The sequence below is a fragment of the Saimiri boliviensis genome, chromosome 12, assembly GCF_048565385.1.
Source record: "Saimiri boliviensis isolate mSaiBol1 chromosome 12, mSaiBol1.pri, whole genome shotgun sequence".
Lineage (NCBI taxonomy): Eukaryota > Metazoa > Chordata > Mammalia > Primates > Cebidae > Saimiri > Saimiri boliviensis.
In genome coordinates, this window is record NC_133460.1 from 98,935,281 (window position 1) to 98,957,161 (window position 21,881).

Below are 21,881 nucleotides of genomic sequence, written 5' to 3' on the forward strand. Positions count from 1 at the left end.
AATAAACAGTGACTTGTAAGATTTCGGACCCTGGCTTCAGAATCAAGACTGCCCTGGGCCCTTAAGCTTTACTAAAAACTAAGCTAGTGAAAAAAGGAAACACTTATCACCTTTTTGGATAAGGTAAAATACAACCTAGAAGGAAAGGTAAATGCAAGCTAGTTGTGTGATCAATTTTGAAAAGAGATGGGGAGGCCTTTCTCTGGCCCTTCCTGCTCCTTGTCCCCTATGAGAACTTCTGGTTTAGCTTTGAGCACACCTCAAAGCTGCCCACTGCTCTCCCTCGCTACTGCCATAGTCCCAGACCCAGAGTCACCACCTCCATTCATCCAGATTATTGCAGTGGCCTCCCTGTGCATTTTCTGCCTTCTCCCTTCCTTTCTTCAAGTCCACCTGGCAGGCGATGGCTAGAGAGGCCTTTAAAGAACATCATTTGGATGGTCACTACTCTGCTTTTCTCTCCAGCGTTGATATGGTTTGGCTGTGTCCCCACCCAAATCTCACCTTGAATTGTAATAATCCCCAAGTGTCAAGGGCAGGGCCAGGTGGAGATGATTGAATCATGGGGCTGGTTTCTCCATACTGTTCTTGTGATAGTGAATAAATCTCACGAGACTGATGGTTTTATACATGGGAGTTCCCCTGCACAAACTCTCTTGCCTGCCACCATGTAAGACATGTCTGCTCCTCATTTGGCTTCGGCCATGATTATGAGGCCTCCCCAGCCATGTGGAGCTGTGAGTCCATTACATCTCTTTCCTTTATAAATTACCCAGTCTCGGGTATGTCTTTACCAGCAATGTGAAAACAGACTAATATAAGCATCCATTCAGAATAAAATCACAAAACCAGGGCCTCAGGATTGTATCCTTGCCTTCCCCTCCTACCTCGTCTCTTACCTGTCATCACTTAGAACATGGTGCACAAGGCTGCCTCGGAGTTCTTAACCTCACTCACTGCTCCCTCTGCCTGAAATGCCCTAGTTCCCAATTTTCCTTGGATGGTTCTCTTCCTTCAGCCTTGGTTTAAATATCACCTCTTCAGAGAGGCTCTCCCTGATTCATTCCAGAGTTGGTTCCCCTTGCTGTTTTCTCTCCTAGTAACAGTCTTACTTTTTTCCTTCATGAATAAAATGTGTAATGATATATTTATCAGTTTCCTTTCATCATGTCTGTCTCTCATTAACTTTAGTCATGCTCTCTGCTCTCACAGTTTATTTACTTTTTAACCACCGTCTATACCAAATGCTTTCTACAGATACACAGAAGGCACAAATCCTAGTTGAGGGAAGGAGCTAGAATTTATTATTTGTAAACAAATACTCAGCTTGCAAACACTTGACTTATGTTAATTACATGATATGAGCCTAACTACCCAGAGACTCGTTGCGGTAAGGCTGGTGGGTCAGCCTTTGGGGAGGAGGAAGGAAACTGGACCTCATAGTATATACTTGAAGAACGTGGAGAGCGAGAGGTGGTTATGTGAGCAGGAAGGAAACTTATCAGGTAGGATCAGCGGCCTCCTGTTTCTGTTTAATGTAGTCTGGAAAACTCTGCAGAGAAAACTCAAGACCTCATTATGGAACACTTCCTTGCCTCGGTTGCAGCTATTTCCTGGAAAGGATAATTTATAGTTCTACAATAGGAATAAGACCTTTCCTTCCTAGTGCCGTGTCTACTGATGCTCAGCACCTTGAATATGGGCATCACTGAGCCAAAGAAACTCCTTCAGACAAGGGTGTTGCCTCACTATGTTGCTTAGAGTTGAAACAGTGAAGGCAAACATATCTGGCCCATTCAGGTCAGGCAGTGATTAGACTCATCGCTGGAGGACTGTGATCCGTCTTTTTTCTGCCAATGCCCCTGGTCTCTTTGAGATAAGTGGAAGTGGGTGGGAGAAATCACACCACACCCAGGTGGAGGTGCGCCAGGTGCATCACTTCTGGGCCTCTTCCCAGGACCTGCTGTGCACAGGCGCTTTCCTGCTGGAGTTACACCAATCACAGGCATATCTCAGTATGAGAAAACTCTACCTCTTTTGAGTATGCTGAAGAGGGGACTCAAATAACACTACTCAAGAAATGTGCAATCTCTAGATCCGTTTCCTAACCAAAATATAGAAATGACCCAATCAAAATGCACCCCTCCTTTACAAGGAGATGCTACCCCTTGACAAAGCGGGGCCTGTATCAATCTCTGTGAGATATTAACCACAGGTAGTCCTTCAGCTTCAAATGGCCAGGATCTCACATTTGTCAAACTCATTGTCAAAATGAAACCTCTTAAGTAGCAACCCAAGAATATCAATGGCAGCGAATGTCTACTGCCCACTTTATGTGTCAGCCCTGTGCCCAGCACCTCTCAGGTTTAATCTCCTATAATAATCTCAGTAACCCTAGGAGGTAGCTTCCATTATTATTCCTATTTTACAGATAAGGAAAAGACATCAATGCTCCAAGTCACACAGGTAGGAAAGGGATGAAGAGTCAGGATTTGAACTCAGATGGTCAGGTCCACAGTGCAAGCATTTAAGACCTGCACTAAAATGTTGCCTGTATTGTAGGACAGATGTGATCATTCATTTCTCATCAACATAACTATGAAATGAAACGAATAGAGAAATATTGAGATCAAGTAACAGAAAAGCATTTCTGCTAACAGAAAGTATTTTTATTGTGCTAGCTCTGTAAGAACACTGCAATAGCTCTCTGGGCTGGGGTGGAGAGAGGGTGTGTGGCAGGAGCATCAGATGTCTTCAGTTACTAGGGTTGCTATGACAAAGGCCTGTTTTCATTAACAAGCATCCAGGACATTGCGGGAACAGCCAAAGTTACACTGGGGCTTTGGAGTCACTTGTACGTTACTCATCCTTATTTTTGCCAAGCATGGGGCAAGGGTACTTTCAGCCTTTGCTGTGATGATGCACCTGGCGATGGCTGTAAATGGTTTTATTTGCTCTTGTACTGCATGTGCTGGTAGAAACAGAGCTGAAAGAACAACACAGGCACACGTAGGGAAAGGGTCTTTAACACTACCTCCCGGGATGACGAACTTCAGGGACAGAAAAGGCAATTCTCTTGGCAGAACGAGCTTATTTCCGTTTAGTTTCTCTCTCCCTTCCTTCTTGACTGGATTAGAGGATCCTGTGAGTTACGCAAGCTTTCTTGGAGTCACTTAACTCTTTAATTTACATTATTAATATTGTTGAGCTAAAGATTTTTAAAGTTATTCAACAATTTGAATTTTTTCAAGTCCCATTTGTTTTTTTTTTTTTGTTTTGTTGTTGTTGTTGTTGTTGTTGTTGTTGTTGTTGTTGTTGTCCAAGCTAGCTGAGATTTTATTTTGGACCAAAAAAAAAAAAAAAGCCAATTGAATTGTTTTGCAGCTGGAGGCATGGGCAAGGGGGGGATCCCCAGGCAGTAAACTCCCCGCGGGTGGGCTGAGGGCTAGGGCTGTGTCGAGTGGGTCTCCTGTTCCCTGTGCTCCCCTGCACAGCGGCCTCCCTCCCAGGCTCTGGGGCAGCCTCAGGAGGGGCAGGCTGGGAGGGGCTGTTGCAGCTGCTCACTTGGGCAGGACGTCAGAGGACTCGGACACCAGCCTCCCATCGCGGGTCTCAATCTTCTTCACAGCCACAGCCTTGGTGGAGCTGGTGCGGCTGAAGGTGGAGCCCCTGCCAGAGCCAAAGCTGGAGCCCAGGCTGTAGCTGAGGCCGGGGCTTGTGAGGCCCCCATAGGCAGAGCTCAGACCACCTGCATAGCCGCTGGTGGTCTTCGTGTGGATGCTCATGTTCTACATCCCAGACTCCAGCCGGCTCTCCTCGCCCTCCAGTAGCTTGCGGTAGGTGGCGATCTCGATGTCCAGGGACAGTTTGGCATTCATCAGCTCCTGGTACTCAACGCAGCTGCCGTGCCATGTTCTGCTTGGCCTTCTGCAGGGCTTCCTCCAGCTGCTGCTGCTTGGCATGAGCATCCTCCAGTGCCCGGTCTCCGCGCTGCTCAGCATCTAAAACGGTGGCCTCCAGGGAAGCCCTCTGGCCTTTGAGGCCCTCAATCTCAGCCTGGAGCCGGCTGATGTTCCGGTTCATCTCGGAGATCTCAGTCTTTGTATGCCGCAGGTCATCCCCGTGCTTCCCAGCCAGCGTCTGCAGCTCCTCGTACTTGGTCTGGTATACACTGTCCGCCTCAGCCCGGCTGCGATTGGCGATCTCCTCGACTGTGCCTTGACCTCAGTGACGATGCTGTCCACGTCCAGGGAGCGGCTGTTGTCCATGGACAGCGCCACAGACGTGTCTGAGATCTGGGCTGCAGCTCCGGGATCTCCTCTTCATACAGCTGCCTGAGGAAGTTGATCTCGTCAGTCAGTCCTTCCAGGCGAGACTTCAGCTCTACCTTGTTCATGTCAGCTTCATCCACATCCTTCTTGATGAGGACAAATTCATTCTCCGTCTCTGTACGCTTATTGATCTCTTCCTCATGCTTGTTCTTGAAGTCCTCCACCAGCCCCTGCATGTTGCCAAGCTCTGCCTCCAGCTTCAGCTTCTCCTGGCCCAGAGTCTCCAGCTGCCTCCTCAGGTTGTTGATGTAGCTCTCAAACATGTTGTCCATGTTGCTCCTAGCCATTTTCTGCTGCTGCAGGAGGCTCCACTTTGTCTCTAGCATCTTGTTCTGCTGCTCCACAAACCACACCTTGTCGATGAAGGAAGCAAACTTGTTGTTGAGGGTCTTGATCTGCTCCTTCTCCTGGGTATGCACGGTCTGGATGTTGGGGTCCACGTCCAGCTGAATGGGGTTCAGCAGGCTCTGGTTGATGGTGACGGCAGTGATGCCTCCCATGCCTATGCCGCTGGCCCCAGCATAGCCTGCAGCCAGGCCACGATGGAAGCCAGTGCTGCTCACTCGGGAGAAGCTCGAGGAGCTCGAGCGGGCACTGGGCCCACTGGTGAAGGAGCGGCTGCTGAAGGCCCCGGGGCCAGAGGTGGACACCCTGTAGGACTTCTGGGGCACCCTGATGGACATGGTGGAGGCAGGAGTGGAGGCAGGCGGGCTGAACCAGGGAGAGATTCCAGAAGGAGCGGAGAAGCTGCTTCTTCCCCATTTGGTTTTTAAAAGTTTTCAGATCCACTGGGAGGCGAGGCAGGTAGATTACCTGAGGTCAGGAGTTCGAGATCCAGCTTGACCAACATGGTGAAACCCCATCTCTACTAAAAATACAAAATTAGCCAGGCATGGTAGCACATGTCTGTAATTCAGGAGGCTGAGGCAGGGGAATCACTTGAACCCAGGAGGTAGGGGTTGGAGTGAGCCGAGATCGTGTCATTGCACTCCAGCCTGGGCAACAAGAACACAAGTCCATCTCAAAAAAAAAAAAAAGAGTTTTCAGATCCAAATCACCTCCAATTTGCAGACACTCATCCCCAAGTTCTCTGATTCAGAAATAAATATTTTAGGTTTTAACAGTCAAGCAGTTTTCAAAGTCAGGTGAAGTGGTCATCAAATTTTCTGATGTTCTGGCTTGTCTCAGAGCCATCACCCTACTACTTGCATCTTCAAACTGCTTCCTGTTGAGAAACGCTCTGATGTATTTTGGTGATATGGTTTGGGACTGTGTCCCCACCCAAATCTCATCTTGATTTGTAACCTCCATGTGTCAAGGGAGAGAACTGATTGGATTATGGGGGTGGTTTCCCCCACGCTGTTCTCGTGATAGTAAGAGAATTCTCACAAGATCTGGTGGTTTTATAAATGGTAGTTTTTCCTGCACTCACATATTCTGTCTTTCCTGCCGCCATGTGAAGAAGGTCTTTGCTTCCCTTTTGCCTTTTGCCATAATTATAAGTTTCCTGAAGCCTCCCCAGCCATACAGAACTGTGAGCCAATTAAACCTCTTTTCTTTATAAATTACCATATTAGGTAGTTCTTTATAGCAGTATGAGAATGGACTAACACACTTGGAGATAGGAAAGCGCTTTTTCTTTCACTGAATTTACCACTGTTTGTTTTTGCTTCATTCTGACCTCCTAAGTTTATGGTACCCCCATGCTGGGGGGTTTACTTCCATGGGCATCTTGTTTACGAGTTGAGTTGTATTCCTGTTGCCTGTTTTTCACAATGGCCCTATTCAGTTTTCCTGTCTATAGGGAAATGATGGGATAAAAACACATCTATGTATTTTATATAATAGAATGGGCTTAAAAGGTTGGCTTTGGTGCTAAATAACAGTTCAGATCTGGGCTCTACTAGTTGTTTGATGTTACATGAGTTTTTCTTTTCCTTTCTTTTAACTTTCTTGAGCTTCAACTTCTTCATTTATAGAATGGAGCAAAGTGTACCAGCGTAACTATGTCATAGGGTTAAATGAGAGAATACATATACAGCTCCGAGCACTTTGTGGACACACAGCAAGTAGTCAACATTTTCCAGACACTTGGATTTGGACTAGGTTTCTTAGGCAGTTCATCTCAAATAATGCCTCTGTTTTGCTCTTCATGAATATTCCTTTCATGTGTGAGCTACACAGAACGAGGCTTCCCCAGTGTTCTCTACAGCTATCGCTTGGACTGCTTCCCATCAGAACTCAGATATGTTAAGTAATTCATCACGGTATATGGGGCAGCAGTCCTGCCAGGAGCTGACAGATACCCTTCCCCTCCTTGAGAACTCTGTGAAGTGATTCCAAATGCTCTTGGAGACAGTGACTGTGTCTCAACTTTAGTAATTAATGCCCTTCCCATGACGATGACAGTGACCTTGTCCAGTCTGTCTTATCTGCTAGGACAGTTCCTGGTTTGCTGCCTACTGAACTATGCTCAAGGCTTAAGTGACACGCATGGATTCCCTGCTTTTTGCCACGATCCCTAAGGTCTCTCAAAGTGTATTTGCTCGACCGGGGGAGGTTAAAGGTCTCTCCCTTATGAAGATCATAAAATTTCTCTTTAAAAATTGAACAATAATTTTTGGAGTTTTAATCCTAGATACTTAGAATTTTGTATTTCAATTTGAAACATCTAGAATTGTAAACATGGTGAATTTCAAATTAACATCTTATTAAAAGAACCCGTTTCATTCTTCCAGCTGTTGTTTTTCTTTGCCTAAAGAATCAATAATTCGCTGTTACGGCTAAGATAGCTTCAGAAGGCTCAGAGCTGTCCTCCAACGCAACAGCATACATCCACTCAGATGGAAACCATCTCAACCTTGAAAGCACTTAACTTCCTGACATGCTGTCCCACTTTCAAATCCACTGACAGTTTCCTCTTTACCATTAACCCAACTCTATCATCACCTCTATGGCTGCCACAGAATTTTACAGGTGATCCTGACATGTAACTGATGATCCTCACATGTAATGATTTAATCTAAATTACCATTTCCACCCATTCAGATGTCCAGGGCAACAACAGTGACCCGATAATTACGAACTGAACTCAATAACCCAATGGGTCAAGCAGCCTTGTTTCTGGAATTCTCTATGAGAACTGCAGTGAAGAAAATTACTCTCCAGTCTATGTTATAAATGCACACGATTTCAAATATTTATTACCGAAGCCAAGCCCACTTCTACAGAAAAAAGAAACAGCAAGGACTGGTTAACACGCTAAAAGCAGGTACAATGTACTGACTTTCCTTTAAGCACCTTTTCCTTGCAGAAAAACCCACTTGAAAGCGCAGTTGGAAAAATTCAGTTCTTACTTTTGATGCTATCTTTGGCATCTTCTGATGCCATCTTTGGCACAGAGGTGCAGTGGGATGGACAAGGCGGGCAAGGTAGTTAGAGAAATGATTATATATGGTTGTGATCACACAACGTATTTTGCCAATAAGATTAGGCAAATAGTTGAAAGCTTATTTTGGCAAAGGAAAGAAAGGAGCCTTTGCTAAGAACCTTCTTGGTGATATGGCCGTCCTCACTCAGTCTCTCATGAAGAAGGGGTCCATGTACTCTACAGTTATTTCCCCAGCACACTTTCATGTCTTTACTTTTGATTTCAACAAGGTTTTTCACTTTCCTCGAAAAAAAAAAAATTAACAAAGAGACGCCTCACCAGAAGACAAGCAGTTCAACAGAAGAGAGGGAAAAAATGGCATTTAATCACGAATAAGCAGCCAGATGCTTTAAAAAGCACATCTTTTTGTTTTCTTCACGAAATTTCTTTGAAAAGCCCTCTAAATACCTTTCATCTATTCTTCCCCTATGCCTTAATTTTTTGTCTGTCCTACCATTCAGAAGGCACAGTCACAGAATGAAAATTAATTGAAGATTAATTTTCATTAATCCTCTTCCGGTTCCACTCAAGTGCTTACTATTCTTCAAATACTGGCCATTAAAAACACTTACCAGAGCTCTGCCTGATGAGTAAGTAGAGAAATGACATTTTCCATTTACTTTCCATTATGGTTCACCATGCACACGGGTCTCCTAGAAGGACAGTGCTGGGGAGCATTTTGTGGCCCCTGCCCTCCCCCGATTCGGCAGGAGAAGGGATGCAACAACTACATTCATCTAATTTGCATTTATTCAAAGCCATGCTCTAAGAAGGAGAGAAAATCTACAGGCGTCTGGCAACGAGATCGGAATGAACTTATGAACGCCGGCAGGACAACTACTGACATAAGGTGACCGACACCTTATACTAAGTCCTGTTGATGTTGACAGTACCTGCCTCGGGTTTCTGTCGAAGTTCACTAGACAAGGTGGTGACAACAGCTGCAGAAGAAGGAATACTTTTAAAACCTGCTGTACTGAATGCCTACTGCTAAGCAAAGAAAAAGTGAAATCAACTCTTTTGGAAAAAAGAATTTTATGTGTGAAGAGGAGGCAGGAGGTGCTGTGGGCACACACCACTTCGCTGGAGACAGTTTCAGAAATGCCATCAGACTTCACTCCATGAAATCTTTCCAGTATAAATCTTTACACCTCTGCATTCAACTGTCTGATGAATTGTAAAGACATGATCAAAAGGATGGAATACTTGAATGAAGTGAAAGCCAGGAATAAAATAGTACGTACTGTAGTGACATGAACAAAACAAAAATCAAACACCAGTAACATGACCTGCTTATTCTAGACATACATAAAGCCTCAAATTAGCTCCTTTAAAAAATATACACATGGTATTTGTTTGGTATATTACAGTTTGACAAGTGTGTATGTTATAATAGGTGAATATTAGTTTCAAAGAAAAAGAGTCATGCCCATTTTGTAGGTCAGTCAGTTCATGCTTTAACCTCCAAAGGCATAGCTGAGAAAAACTCCCTTTTAGAATAAAAGCAAGTGACACACTCCAGATTATTACAGACTTGGTCCTGGGAATACCCCGTGCTTTGTCTACAGCGAATGACACAGGCTCAGTACTAAATTTTACCTCTAGACAAAATGTGCTACTCATAGAAAACTTCCAAGTGAATGAGACCAGCATATGTTTTTCTTAGGTAATTCTATTTTCATCATTTTCTTTTACCTGTAATTCAGGCAAGAGGAAAAGATGGAGCTCATTCTCAATATAAATAACAAAATGACTTTCCTGCTATAGATTTTACTTTCCTCTACAACAAAACCAGGACTTATTTCTGGGGCACAGAGTACTGAATGTCCCTGTAAGGAAGACAGTTTAACAACCAAGGGTACTCAATTTTAAGTGGTGGAAAATGAGCTGCTGTGTAGCCAAAGTACTTAAAAGATCAAAATATCTGTGACTTGAGAGCTGCCTGGCTTTGGAGTTCTCTGGCATCTTAAAGGTACTGGTAAGCCATTCTTCATTTGCCAAAGGGTGAATGGAGAACTTGCCACACAGACTATTTTCTCTGCCAGGTCCCAAGCTGCTTATAACTTTCTGTGATAGAGATAAAGCTGACTTCATTGATAGTTACAGCTGGATAACAGGAATCAGGTGTTCCTTTTGAACAACAAGATAGGAGGAGAGAAGTTATTGAAAACAGATCTCTCTCTCTCAACATACTCCAAATCTCTTCGGCTTAAAGGTCTGGGGCAAACTAAAAATTTTCATACTTGATCATGGCATTTTTCTTCAAGTCATGAAAACGTATCACTTGGTTATAGCCATAGGCTAACAAAATGCAGTATTATTTAAGAGCATACTACTGGAAAAAAAAAAAAACTTGGAAAAATGGCTTCTTGCTAAGTGGAAGCACTAATTCTGAGCAACACTCATTTGCAGTGGGGACAGTCTTTGTTCCTCTGGATTCATGAGACTGATTTCACTGTGTGTGGAAACTCTGCCACTGGAGCTGAAACTTTAACATAGAATGAAGATTGTATGAAAACTACATCATATCACAGGAACCTGGTATCACGGGTCAATGCAAGGCACCGAGGCCTGGGTGAAGAACCTAAGTGTTGACCACTGTTTCTGGGCTGTCAGAAACAGTTGGCTTGCTGTTTCTGACAGCCCATGCAGCTTTCGGCCATGCTGCTGTACCTGTCTGAATTTTTTTTTTTTTTTTTTTTTGAGACAGGGTCTCACTCTGTCCCCCAGGCTGGAGTGCAACGGCATAATCTTGGCTCACTGTAGCCTCAACCTCCCCAGGCTCAGGTGATCCTCCCACCTAAGCCTCCTGAGTGGCTAAGAGTACAGGTGTGTACAACCACACCTGACTAATTTTTGTATTTTTGGAGGGGTACATATGGGGTTTTGCCATGTTGCCTAGGCTGGTCAAACTCCTGGACTCTAGCAATGTGCCCGCACTGGCCTCCTAAAGTGCTGAGATCACAGGCCTGCGCCATCATGCCCAGCCCATCTGACTTTATTCTTTCAATGAGGAAACTCAGGGGACTGACTTCTAAAAGGTTCTCTTCTACTCTAAACTATACTTCTGTCTTTTCCATTTTTAAAGAAAGAAGGTGAAGGTTTAACAAAAATAGAAACTCAGAATCTTCTTTTCCTTCATGCAGTTCTGACAGGCACAGAATGTACAGGCACACAGCCCAGCTGAAAGAGCTGCCGTGCAACTGTGAATTGTTAGCAGAGAAAGAGAACAGGTTTCATCTGGGCCAAGATGGGATTGGAGAAAGCTGCATCTAGTTTAACATGCCAAAGTTTCCACTGATTCTCAGAGACCCCTAAAGAAGGTCAGGTCTGTGCATGCAGCATCATCTCCAGCCTGGCTGTTCCTCTGCTGGGCTGGCTGAGTCCTCTCCCTTTTCCTGCAGGACACACTCGGCAGGTGGCACTGCTCTCTTCCTTATACTCCATCAGCGGCCTCCTGACAACAGCCTTAGCCAGTATTTAATGTTCTCCTTCTGTTTCTTTCAGGTTTTGCTCTCACTGTCCCCTTGCAGTATAGGAGAAAGAATATGACTGATGGACTCACAGAAACATGGGTTCCAATCCTAGCTCTTCCACTTACTAGTAGAGTAACTCTGGAGAAGTTACCTAACTACAATGGGTCTCAGTCTCCCCATCTGTAAAATGAGAATAAGATTAGCTACCTTGCAGGAATTCTTAGGGAGAGCAAATGAGATTGTATGTAAATCCATCAGACTCTAGAGCAGATGCCTGTTCTCAGTTTCTTTCTTCCCACTTAACTGTTCCTTTGTTTTTTTTCTTGAGACAGAGTCTCTCTCTGTTGCCCAGGCTGGAGTGCAGTGGCACAATCTTGGCTCACTGCAACCTCCACCTCCCGAGTTCAAGCAATTCTCCTGCCTCGGCCTTCGGAGGAGCTGGGATTACAGGCACCCACGACCATGCCTGGCTAATTTTTGTATTTTTAGTAAAGACGGGGTTTCACCATGTTGGCCAGGGTGGTCTTGAACTCCTGACCTCAAGTAATCCACCTGCCCCAGCCTCCCAAAGTGCTGGGATTACAGGCATGAGCCATTGCACCCAGCCTCACTATTCCTTTCTTGAGTCCCACGATTCCCTAACCAAGTACTGCCTTTCCTGGCTGCACATTTCACATCTCCTCATCAGGTCCACCACTTTCTCCTCGTCCCCTCATGGTCAAATCTCAGCCAGCCTCCGAAGATCAACTCAAAGATCACTTCTCCCAGGAAGTGTCCCTTGAGACCTTTTCCTCATCTGACATTCCAAAGAGCTTGGCCTATGCGATCCGTACCCTGGGACCAGTTTCTGTACCACCTTATAATTATTTATTTGTCTTTTCTTGCCTATGAGGCTGGATCTGCCATATCCAGCCCAGCTCTGTACCTGAGCACTCAGCAGACACTTGTTCAGCGAACAAACGTGGCAAAGGATCAAAAGGCAGCTTCTGACGTGCTTGCTTTAATAAACACAAAGCTTTTGCTACTGCTCTAAATGAAAACATCCATCCAAGAAGACAACGGCCAGAGTCAATGTGAGAGGCGCTCGTGGGGTGAGAAAAGCATCTGCTTTCTGCAGGAGCTGAAAAGTTATGTGAGAAAAGCAGCCCAAGGGAAAAGCGGCAGAAGCCTGGGCTCAGGACAGCAGCCGAGCCCCAGCCTGGACACAGCGCCAACCTGCAGAGATGGAGACCGTCCTGTGCGTCGAATCAGACTTTTGGGATAAAAGAAATCGGATGGAGAACGCCGAATGTTTGGCGGCTGCCGTGAAACATAAGAAAAGGGAAGAATGAACACAGAAACAGCCTCAATTCAGAAATAGTATTTTAAGAAAAACAACCTTAGGGAAAACTAACTTGATAGTAAACATCAAGTGAGATTCTTTCACTGGTGTACATGTGGATTTTCTGGCTCAATTTTTGGGCCCATGTTTAAAAGCATATTAACTGGTCTTCAAGTTACAGTATATTTATCTAAGCTCCAACTCCCTTCAATTCCTCTCCATTTATTTGGGCTTAGGCATTCTTGTAATATATAAAGGATAAGAAGCCAGTGAAGCCAACTGAGAGCCATTCTTGAGAATCTGTTGTTACAAATGTCCCATGAGTTCTTAAATATCAAAAATGTGGATTACTCAGTGGGGTTGCTGAAAGATTCTTAAAACATTTTCATTTTGCTATGGAAACTGCACTAATGTGATGTGGTGAAAGGCCTGGAAATCTTGGCTCAAGATTTGTGATGTGTAGACACACCCTTAAGAGCACACAAAACGTATTTCTCTGTTCAAAACCTATTCCCTTTAAGCCCCACCGACATCAGTGTGAACCCCGCTCTGGGCACGTGGGAGCTGCTGCTTCACTTCTGGGCTTTCCAAAGACAGTGACCTAGAGCACTGTCCTGACCTCCCAAGTAGTGAGTGCCGGGTTTAGAAGAAGAGCTTTAGAATTCTCTCGAAGGCTTATTAAAGGAAGAAAACAATAGCTCCTCTTGGCCAGAATGGGTGGAAGTATTTCACTAGTTGCTTTCATAAGCTTATCCAAAGAGCTTCCCATCAAGATGTAATCAGAGTGTTGTTTTAAAATCATTTGAATCACATGACCTGCAAACTCAAGCAATCCTGATACAGAAAAGACCCGCATTCCACTCAGTCTGGCCTCATTAGCATTCCTCTCTTCATCTCCCAAAAGACTGCATCAGAGATGAAGTAAAAATGATTATTAAAAAACCTAAAGGCAACACTAGAGAGAGACTACAAACTACTATAGCTACTTGGGTGGTTTCTGGGCAGCATCTCCAAGCTATGCTATGAACTCTTCATTCTTAAGATAAAAACAGTCACAATAAGGACTATCGTTAATGTTCTCATATTTTATAAAGGTCACTTATTTCCAAAGCATTCATCATTTCTCAAAAATCCCAGAGTCTAGAGCCCACAAACCAGGCAACCGTGCCAGCATGTGACTGTCCAGCTGATGGACCAGGAGCCTGTGTGTCAGAAACAGAGAGTAAAACCACCCTAAGATTGGTGGCCAAATTCCTCTTTGGCTGTTCTTACCTTTATTCAATTATTCAGAGAAAAAGTGGTTGTATTTTTTTCCCTCCACTTAAGTATGTTCACAATAATTGTGCATTCTAAAAGCACTGCTTTTGTTCAGAGTCACAGGGAAGGGACAAGTTCCTGAAATATCCAAATGGTAAAATGTCTCCATCTGATTGATAGATGCGAGTTCAGGAGGAAAAGAAAAAACAAAAAACAAAGGAAAACTATCTCCTCTGTGTACGTGCGGCTCATTGAAGAGAATAAAGAAAACACATGAGGAAAATAACAGCTGTATTTCCCAAGGGGACAGGCAAAGGGATATGAAAAAAGGCAGAGCAAATGGGTCTCGCTGATAATCACTGCTCCAAAGCTGAGTCACCCCTTCACAAGTCACACATCAGTGACTAGACCCCATCCATAAACCAGCTGTGCTGCCGCTGGGGCCACATACATAGCTTCTGATGCCTGCTAATGGCAGAAGAGACTATACTATGCACTAGAGTCTGGCCTCCAAAACAAATCCAGGCCATTCTTTTCCCTGAGACAGTAAATAGGGTGAAGTCAAACGCCAGTTCTTCCCTAGGTATTATTAAGTTAGGTTAACCTGAGCACTGGGATTCCTTCAGTCTGATTATTGCACTGCAAAATACTTCCTAGCCCACGTGAAAAATGGGCATCTGAACACGACAGAGATTATGATCATGGTTTTATGACTGTGTACAGCTCTTTGCTTCTGAAACATAAAATATTGCCATCTGGAGGTGTTCTTGTTCTGAGAATTAACTAATTTACCTATCTTGGCTCATCATTATTTTTCCCAGAGGTTTTATCTGACAGGGCATCAGCTTTTAGAGTCTCTTCTCGTGAATTTGGATGCAGTAAAAGGAGAGGTCAGTAAAATGCAAGTAATGGATGTAGAGCTGGGGTCGGAGTCGTGTATTATAGATTCAGTACCAAAAAAGCCTGGTGAGGTCAGCAGATGCTGCAGCTAGAACCTGATGAGTCACTGTTTTCTCATCTGCATGGTTTGACTTTTCCCTTGAATGCTTTTCTAAGAAGCAGACTAGTGAGGCCAAGGCTTACTTTGTCTAACACAAGCATTTAAAACAAAACCCACAATACATTTAAGATAAGAGGGGATCCCCTTCTCTAGCCAAATGGCCTTTGAACTTAGTTGCTAAGAAAAAAGTCAGTAAAAAGTCATTTCACCTAAACCTGAGCCCCAAGAATTAGTGACCATGAGCACGGGGCCTACAAATGCACCTGGCTTCACGTTCTCATTGTTCCCTTACCCGCAGCTTTTCCTCAGTCTTCGTAGATTGCTTACAGTCGGGATGCCAAACGGTGGAACCTGAGGAGAGAGAATGCACTGCTAAGAACCAAGAAAATGGCAAGATACAAAGTCCTCCTAGAGCACTTCTGAGAAAGGCTCCTAGCCATCTTTCCCCATCACGGGAAGGTGTTACTGCCTCATGCTCAAGTGAATCATAACACAGAAAAATCAGACATGTCCAAAGTCTACGTGAGTTTTCCTGATCTAGCCCAAGCTTGTTGGATAAAGGTCATAATTCTAGACCGCAGAGACCACTAACTGGGCACGAGTCTGTTGATGCAAGACATATTCAGTTCTTAATCATGTCTTATTATTTTTAAACCATATTATCATCCTTTAAAAGGAATGCCTGAGTGCTTACTACAAGCTGCATTTAATTTAAAAAATAATAGCCATTGTTTATGTAACATCAAAACAACCAAGGACGTTAGTTGAGGGGAATAAAGTGAACCAGAGTCTGTATCCAGAAGCAAAACTTACCGAATTTTTTATTGATTCAATTATACATAGTCACCTACACAGAAATGAGAAATTAAACCAACTAATAGAAAGGGTGAAAGTTATATTAGAAATCCAAAAATGTCCTTTCGTCTTCAACCTTTTAAGTAATTTTCTAAAACGCCTTTGCTTTTAAACTAGTAAAGTAACTACTTAGGTGCTGTTTTCTGTTCCTGGGTCAATAGCCTCACTTTCTCAGATTATGAAGCACTTTTACTGATGGCACCAGCATCACGGAATTAAGCAAAACGCTTATCTCCAATAGAAGCTCTTATTTTGTAAGAATCCAATGCCTGCTCATATGATTTTGAATGACTAGATACCTATAAAAGATCATTTATATGATTATGAGTAAGGCTGATACATCCTTGTAAGGGCACATTCAAGTGTGGGAATGGACAGAACTTAAATGAGCAGTTCAGAAAGTAAAGTTACTATGTTGAAAGCATAAGTTACATAAATAAGATTCACAGTATGAATATCAGTTTCCACATTTCATGGTTTAAATCTTTACCACTTTTTTCTTTTTCTTTCTTTTTTTTTTTTTTTTTTTTTTTTTGAGACAGTGTCTCACTCTGTCTCCCAGGTCGGAGTGCAGTGGCACAATCTGGGGTCACCGCAACCTCCACTTCCCGGGTTCAAGCGATTCCCCTGTCTCAGCCTCCCGAGTAGCTAGGGTTACAGGCATGCACCACCATGCCCAGTTGATTTTTGTATTTTTAGTAGAGACGGGATTTCACCATGTTGGGCAGGCTGGTCTCCAACTCCCGACCTCAAGTGATCCACCCACCTCGGCTTCCCAAAGTGTTGAGATTACAGGCATGAGCCACTGTGCCCCGCTAAAATATTTCTCTCATTAAGCAACAACCTGAGCATACTTGAAAAGTTACCAAATTAAAATAACTCCTGAGTTACTTCACACCACCTTAGTTATTTCACTAAAATAATATTAAATTAATGGCAAGAAAAAATACATTTTATATCAGAATAATACTTTAATCCCTACTTAACAATCATTATATCCATCTTCTTAACCCAGGGCCAAAATAAACAAAAAATCAAACAAGCAAAAAGCAGGCAGACGTACAGGTCCCTTCAGCACTGACTCTGGCTCAAAGGCTGACTGCAAAGCACAGGAAATCCTCTGAATGCAGAGAGCCCAAGGGTCAGGTGCAGGCCCAGGAGAAGCATTCACTGTGAAGGTTCTGCTGAGCAGCAGTCACCGGCCAGGATACTGGGTCCCTGCACAATGGCACCATTGTTCTCCAGAGATCAGACCCACAAGGAATGTGACTGGGACCCAACATCACGTTAAAGAAGATGAAACTGCTCTTTCTTCAAAGATGTGCCGAGAGGGCAGGCAAAGACTACGGAAGCACGGCTCCAGGTTTAGAGCACTCCCTGGAATTCCAAATGCAGCCTTAACACACAGCCATATCTTAGCTGTATTCGTGCAGAGCTTGAAACCTTCTCTCTCCAGCCTGCAGAACCACTCTGAGTGTGCAGAGCTGCACCTGGAGCCTCTGAGTCTGTTTTTACCAGAGACAAGGTTGATAGGCTCTCCTGTGTCTCTGTTTATTGAGTGCTAGAATTGACATTCTAAAATCTAAGCCCACAGACCAAATAAAGAATAAATCTGCCTCGTGCTGAAAAATGCTAAGTGACACCTGCCTATTGTCACTGCAGATATAAGGCCTCTTGTCCTTAGGAAAATGGGTCATAAATCCCACATGAGGCCACAGAGGCGGATGCTTGTCACTTGCCTTCATAGGGCCTTTCGAAATTCAATGATGTTTTTAATAACAGTTTTTTAGAGCAATCATTCTAAAGCCCAAAGGAAGTTTGGCTTGTCAATTTCTCACGTAGCTAGCCTTTTTTAGGGGAGAGCAGCCAGGCTTTGCTTTAATACTCAGGAATCCTTTCTGTAGACTCTTCTAAGTTGCATAAAAACAAAATTGAGACAGCAAACCAAACCATTCATTATAAGTACACTTAGTGCTATGTGCAAAGAGAAATCAAGAAATGACATGCACAGGCAGCTGAGACTGAGTAATTACCAAACCAGAATGAATGACACTCTTACGGGTTTTGCTCATTTTACTGATAAACCCTTGTTTGATTAGTAATTCCTTTTCCAGCTAAAAATAGTAAAATGCTCACACAGAGGTGCTGTTTGACTAGAAGAGAATCCTCTCTTAAAGCAGAATCCATCTTCTTGACCCAGAGCCAAAATAAACAAACAAAAAAAAATCAAACAAACAGAAAGCAGACAGGAGTACAGGTCCCTTCTGCACTGACTCTGTCTCAAAGGCTGACTACAAAGCACAGGAAATCCTCTGAATGCAGAGGGCCCGGGGTCATTTTTGGTTGGTTTGTTAGAAATAGCATTAGCTCCCAACAAGGTGTGGTTTTGGGGGGATGGATAATAGAATTGATAGGATGATAATATGGTTTATATAAAAAATTTTTACATATTTAAATATATTTACATTTATATAATTATTTATATACACATATAATGAATATATATGTATATCTACACATATATATGAATATATATGTATATGTATACATATATTTGAATATATATGTATATCTACACATATATTTGAATATATATGTATATATATATACATATTTATTTACATATCTTTATTTAAATATATATAATATAAAAGAGAGTTGTGGATTCCTTATATTGCCCAGGCTGGTCTCGAACTCCTGGGCTCAGGCAATCTTCCCGACTCAGCCTCCCAAAGTGCTGGGATTCCAATGGCTCCCTGGTAATAAGTACTTCCTTGACACCAGAAATTTCTCTTTCAGAGAGTGGTTTCTCTTGTTATCCCCCACTCTCTCTGTGTCTTTCTCTTAACATAAGAGCTAGTCATCTTAATGGGGTGAAACAAGTCTGTGACATAATTCATCAAACATATTACAGAGAATAGCAGCCTGGGAGCCCTCCAAAAAAAAAAAAAAAACCCTTTTCATAGGAGAGTGAAAGGGAAAAAAAAGTAGCCATCAAATAAGAAGTAACATTTCTAGAAATTTCTAGAAATTCTTTCTCTCTTTTAATCTTTCGCTTCCTAAGCATATTCCTGGGGAGAGTTGGAGAGGAGGTATTGCTGATTTTCACTCCTCCCCCACATCCGAGGAATCAAGTGTCAAGTCCTATTCATTTGATTAAGGCAGCATCACAAGTTCATTCGTGAACAGCCTAAGGGGCTCACTGCCAGCATGTCAATTGCTTGGCTGATTAATACTAACTGATGAGGTAACTTTTGGTCACAATCATCTTGGATTTGGGTAGTCTCACAGCTAATGACATGATTCCTTCTCTAAAAGCAATCAAACAAACATAGCAAGATTTCCTTTCCCCCAGCAGGGAAAACGTCTAGTGTTCTTGAGTCCGCACCTTGAAGATACATTTCCTCTCCTTCTGTGAACATCTGGTTGCATCTGCTGCATCGTGCACAGCTGGGATGGTAATGTTTGTCACCTGCCTGCAAGACAAAAGGTAGGGAAGGTTGAGTTTACTCCTTGTCATGGATGCCAGAATCTTTCCTGGACTTGAGGATTTAGAAGAAAAGAGAAGATGCTGAAAAAGGAAAAATAACTGTCTAATTGACCAAACTTCCTACACAAACAGCCCTAGAAGCTAAAGCCAACTTCACTGAAACTGGGAGGGGCTCAAAGGCCAGTTACTCATGCCTGCCCAGTGGGGCTGCCTTGCCTCTCAGTGTTTCTGGCTTCTATGCCTCTCTCTCGACCTGGATGGCTGCCAGTAACACACACACCCTATGCCTGAGATGAGTCACTCCATCCCCCCAAAACCCCACCTTGCTGGGGGCTAATGCTGTTTCTAACAAACCAACCAAAAATAATGACCCTTATCGGTTTCTTGGCTAAACAATCTGAAAATAATAAAATCAACCCCACTCGCGTCAAGTGAGAACAGCTATAGTAAAATACATCATCCACTGTTTTTATCTCAAAAAGAACCCAAAGTCTCTTTCATGTAGCTTGCAACAATCTTTTGCCAGTGGCTTACACGAAGAGTTTTCTGGAGAAAGCATTTTACTAAGGTGGCTGTACATTATTCATGTGCATTTCACATTCCTAAATATGACAGATGCCATCACAGCAGGTGTTGACTTCCCCAAAGCAAAGTGTCACTGGACACAGGGACAATTTTCTAGACAGGTGCCAAGTCACATTAGAGTCATGTTCCAAATGCATGCCTGACAAGGACAAACCCTCTCATTCACAGTCTAGCAAAAAATCATCACCACCAAAAAACTCTCAGATAGACTCTGTGATTAAATTATTTTCATCACTCCACCACCAAAAAAGTTCTTCTGCATTAACCATGTACAAGGCAGTGGCGGAGAAAGAGTTAAAAACAGCTGCATCCTGCATCAGAACCTGCATGTAACTGCAACAGGAAATCAGATGTCAGGTGGTAATTCCTTTCTCATACCATCCTGTAGAAACTACAAGACCAGTTAGCAACCAGAGCATGAGGTGGTGGTTAGCCACTCAAGATAATCAGGTGGAAAAAAAAGTTGAAGTTATTTTAAAGTTAAGAATAAAAATCTTTTTAGTAGTGCCTGCCAGAAAATTCCAGAAGTGGTGCTCTTGTCCCTGTCCACATGCTACTTTTTATTTATTTGTAAAATTTTTTACTTTTCTGCGGCAGGAGGGGTAGGGCTGGGGTGAGAGTGGTGAGAGAAGGCAGGAAATATCAACACAAAGTAGCTCCTGCCCATGCGACATCTGAAGTCAAATGTGAGCAGAAAGGAGGAAGAAAGAAGACATTACTCAATCCTAAGCGCTTAGTTCTAAACCAGGTTCGCTCGGCTAGGATGCCAGAGCTGGGAGGTCCAAGTTAGTCTGGGCAATCTCTGACTCTCAAGGAAAATGTTGAGTGAAAAAATAAAGGTCCCTTGACAAGAGCATGGTGTAGTCTGTGGTGAAAAGCATACTGCTTGGTAAGCTACAAATAGAAAGAACTGTCTTCAAGCTGATAAAGTGTATTTATCATATTTAGTGGTAAAACCTGAGAAGAATTCTCATTGAAGACAGGAACAAGACAAAGGTGTACACTTTTCCCAATATTATTCTACATCGTTTTCCTTCTTGCCAATGTGATGTCAAGAAAAAGAAGTATAAAGATCACGAATACAAAAACTGACTCATGTGGCTAGATAAAAATTAATATATAAAAACTATTGTTTCCTATTCACTAGCAATAAAAGTTAAGTAAATGTAATGGGAAAATGGGATCTCATTTGTAATAACAACTAATAAACCCTCCAATGCAAGATCTGCATAAAGCAAATTATGGAACTTAACTGATGAACATAAAAGATCTAAATAGAAATGTGTTATATTTCTAGATGGGCAATCTAAATACTGTAAAGATGCTGATGTATCAAATATGAACCTATTAATGCAACACATTCCCAGTCTAAATACCCACAGGAATTTTCTCTATTGACCTTGACAGGCTGCTTCTATAAGTTTACGTGACAGAATAAATGCTCACCCCAAAAATACATTTTTGTGTGTGAAAGAGAACAGCAATTGAAGGATTTTCTCTTCCTGTCATAAAATATTTTTCTAAGTCTAAAATAATTAAAGTACTTGAGTATGGGTTTGGGAGTAGAAAATAAGTCAACAGTACAGAAGAGAGGAACCAGATGCACACCCATACATATGAGGGAATTCAGTTTATGATAAAGGTGATGCTTCAAATGAGCTGAAAGAATGGATTATTCAATTAACTAGAGGGGACAACTGGATCTTTGCTTAGAGAAACATAAATCTAGATTCCTAAGTCACAACCGATACAAATATCAATTCCAGGCCAGGGGTGGTAGCTCATGCCTCTAATCCCAGCCCTTTAGGAGGACTAGGCAGTAGGCTCACTTGAGCCCAGGAGTTTAAAACTATCCTGACTAAGCAAAATAGTGAGACCTTGTTTCTACAAAAAAATGAAATTAGCCAGGCATGGTGACTTATGCCTGTAGTCACAGCTACTTGGAGGCTGAGGTAGGAGGACTGCTTGAGCTCAGGAGGCTGAGGCTGCAGTAAGCCGAGATCATGCCACTGCACTCCAGCCTGGGCGACAGAGCAAGACCCCATCTCAAAAACAAACCAAAACAACGACATCAACAAAACCAGAAAACAACCTCAATCAAGAAGCACTGAATCATATGTAGCCATTAAAAGAATG

The 21,881-nt window shown here is 43.0% G+C and overlaps 1 protein-coding gene and 1 pseudogene across 21 annotated transcripts in view; both read right to left on the reverse strand.

The window, feature by feature from the left end:
* Positions 1–12,446, reverse strand: LOC141580655 (keratin, type II cytoskeletal 8 pseudogene; annotated as a pseudogene).
* Positions 1–21,881, reverse strand: part of ABLIM1 (actin binding LIM protein 1) — a 403,495-nt gene that overhangs the window by 42,724 nt on the left and 338,890 nt on the right. For 11 of the 21 annotated variants that reach the window (XM_003922182.4, XM_074382929.1, XM_074382917.1 and 8 more), the window contains exons 7-9: positions 19,059–19,146; positions 15,108–15,166; positions 12,453–12,536 (exon numbers count right to left, since the gene is read on the reverse strand). In XM_003922182.4, the coding sequence (XP_003922231.2) occupies positions 12,453–12,536; positions 15,108–15,166; positions 19,059–19,146 (231 nt within the window). The remainder of the gene's footprint in view (positions 1–12,452; positions 12,537–15,107; positions 15,167–19,058; positions 19,147–21,881) is intronic. The other 10 variants (XM_003922180.4, XM_039464994.2, XM_010332766.3 and 7 more) reach the window with 1 other exon arrangement.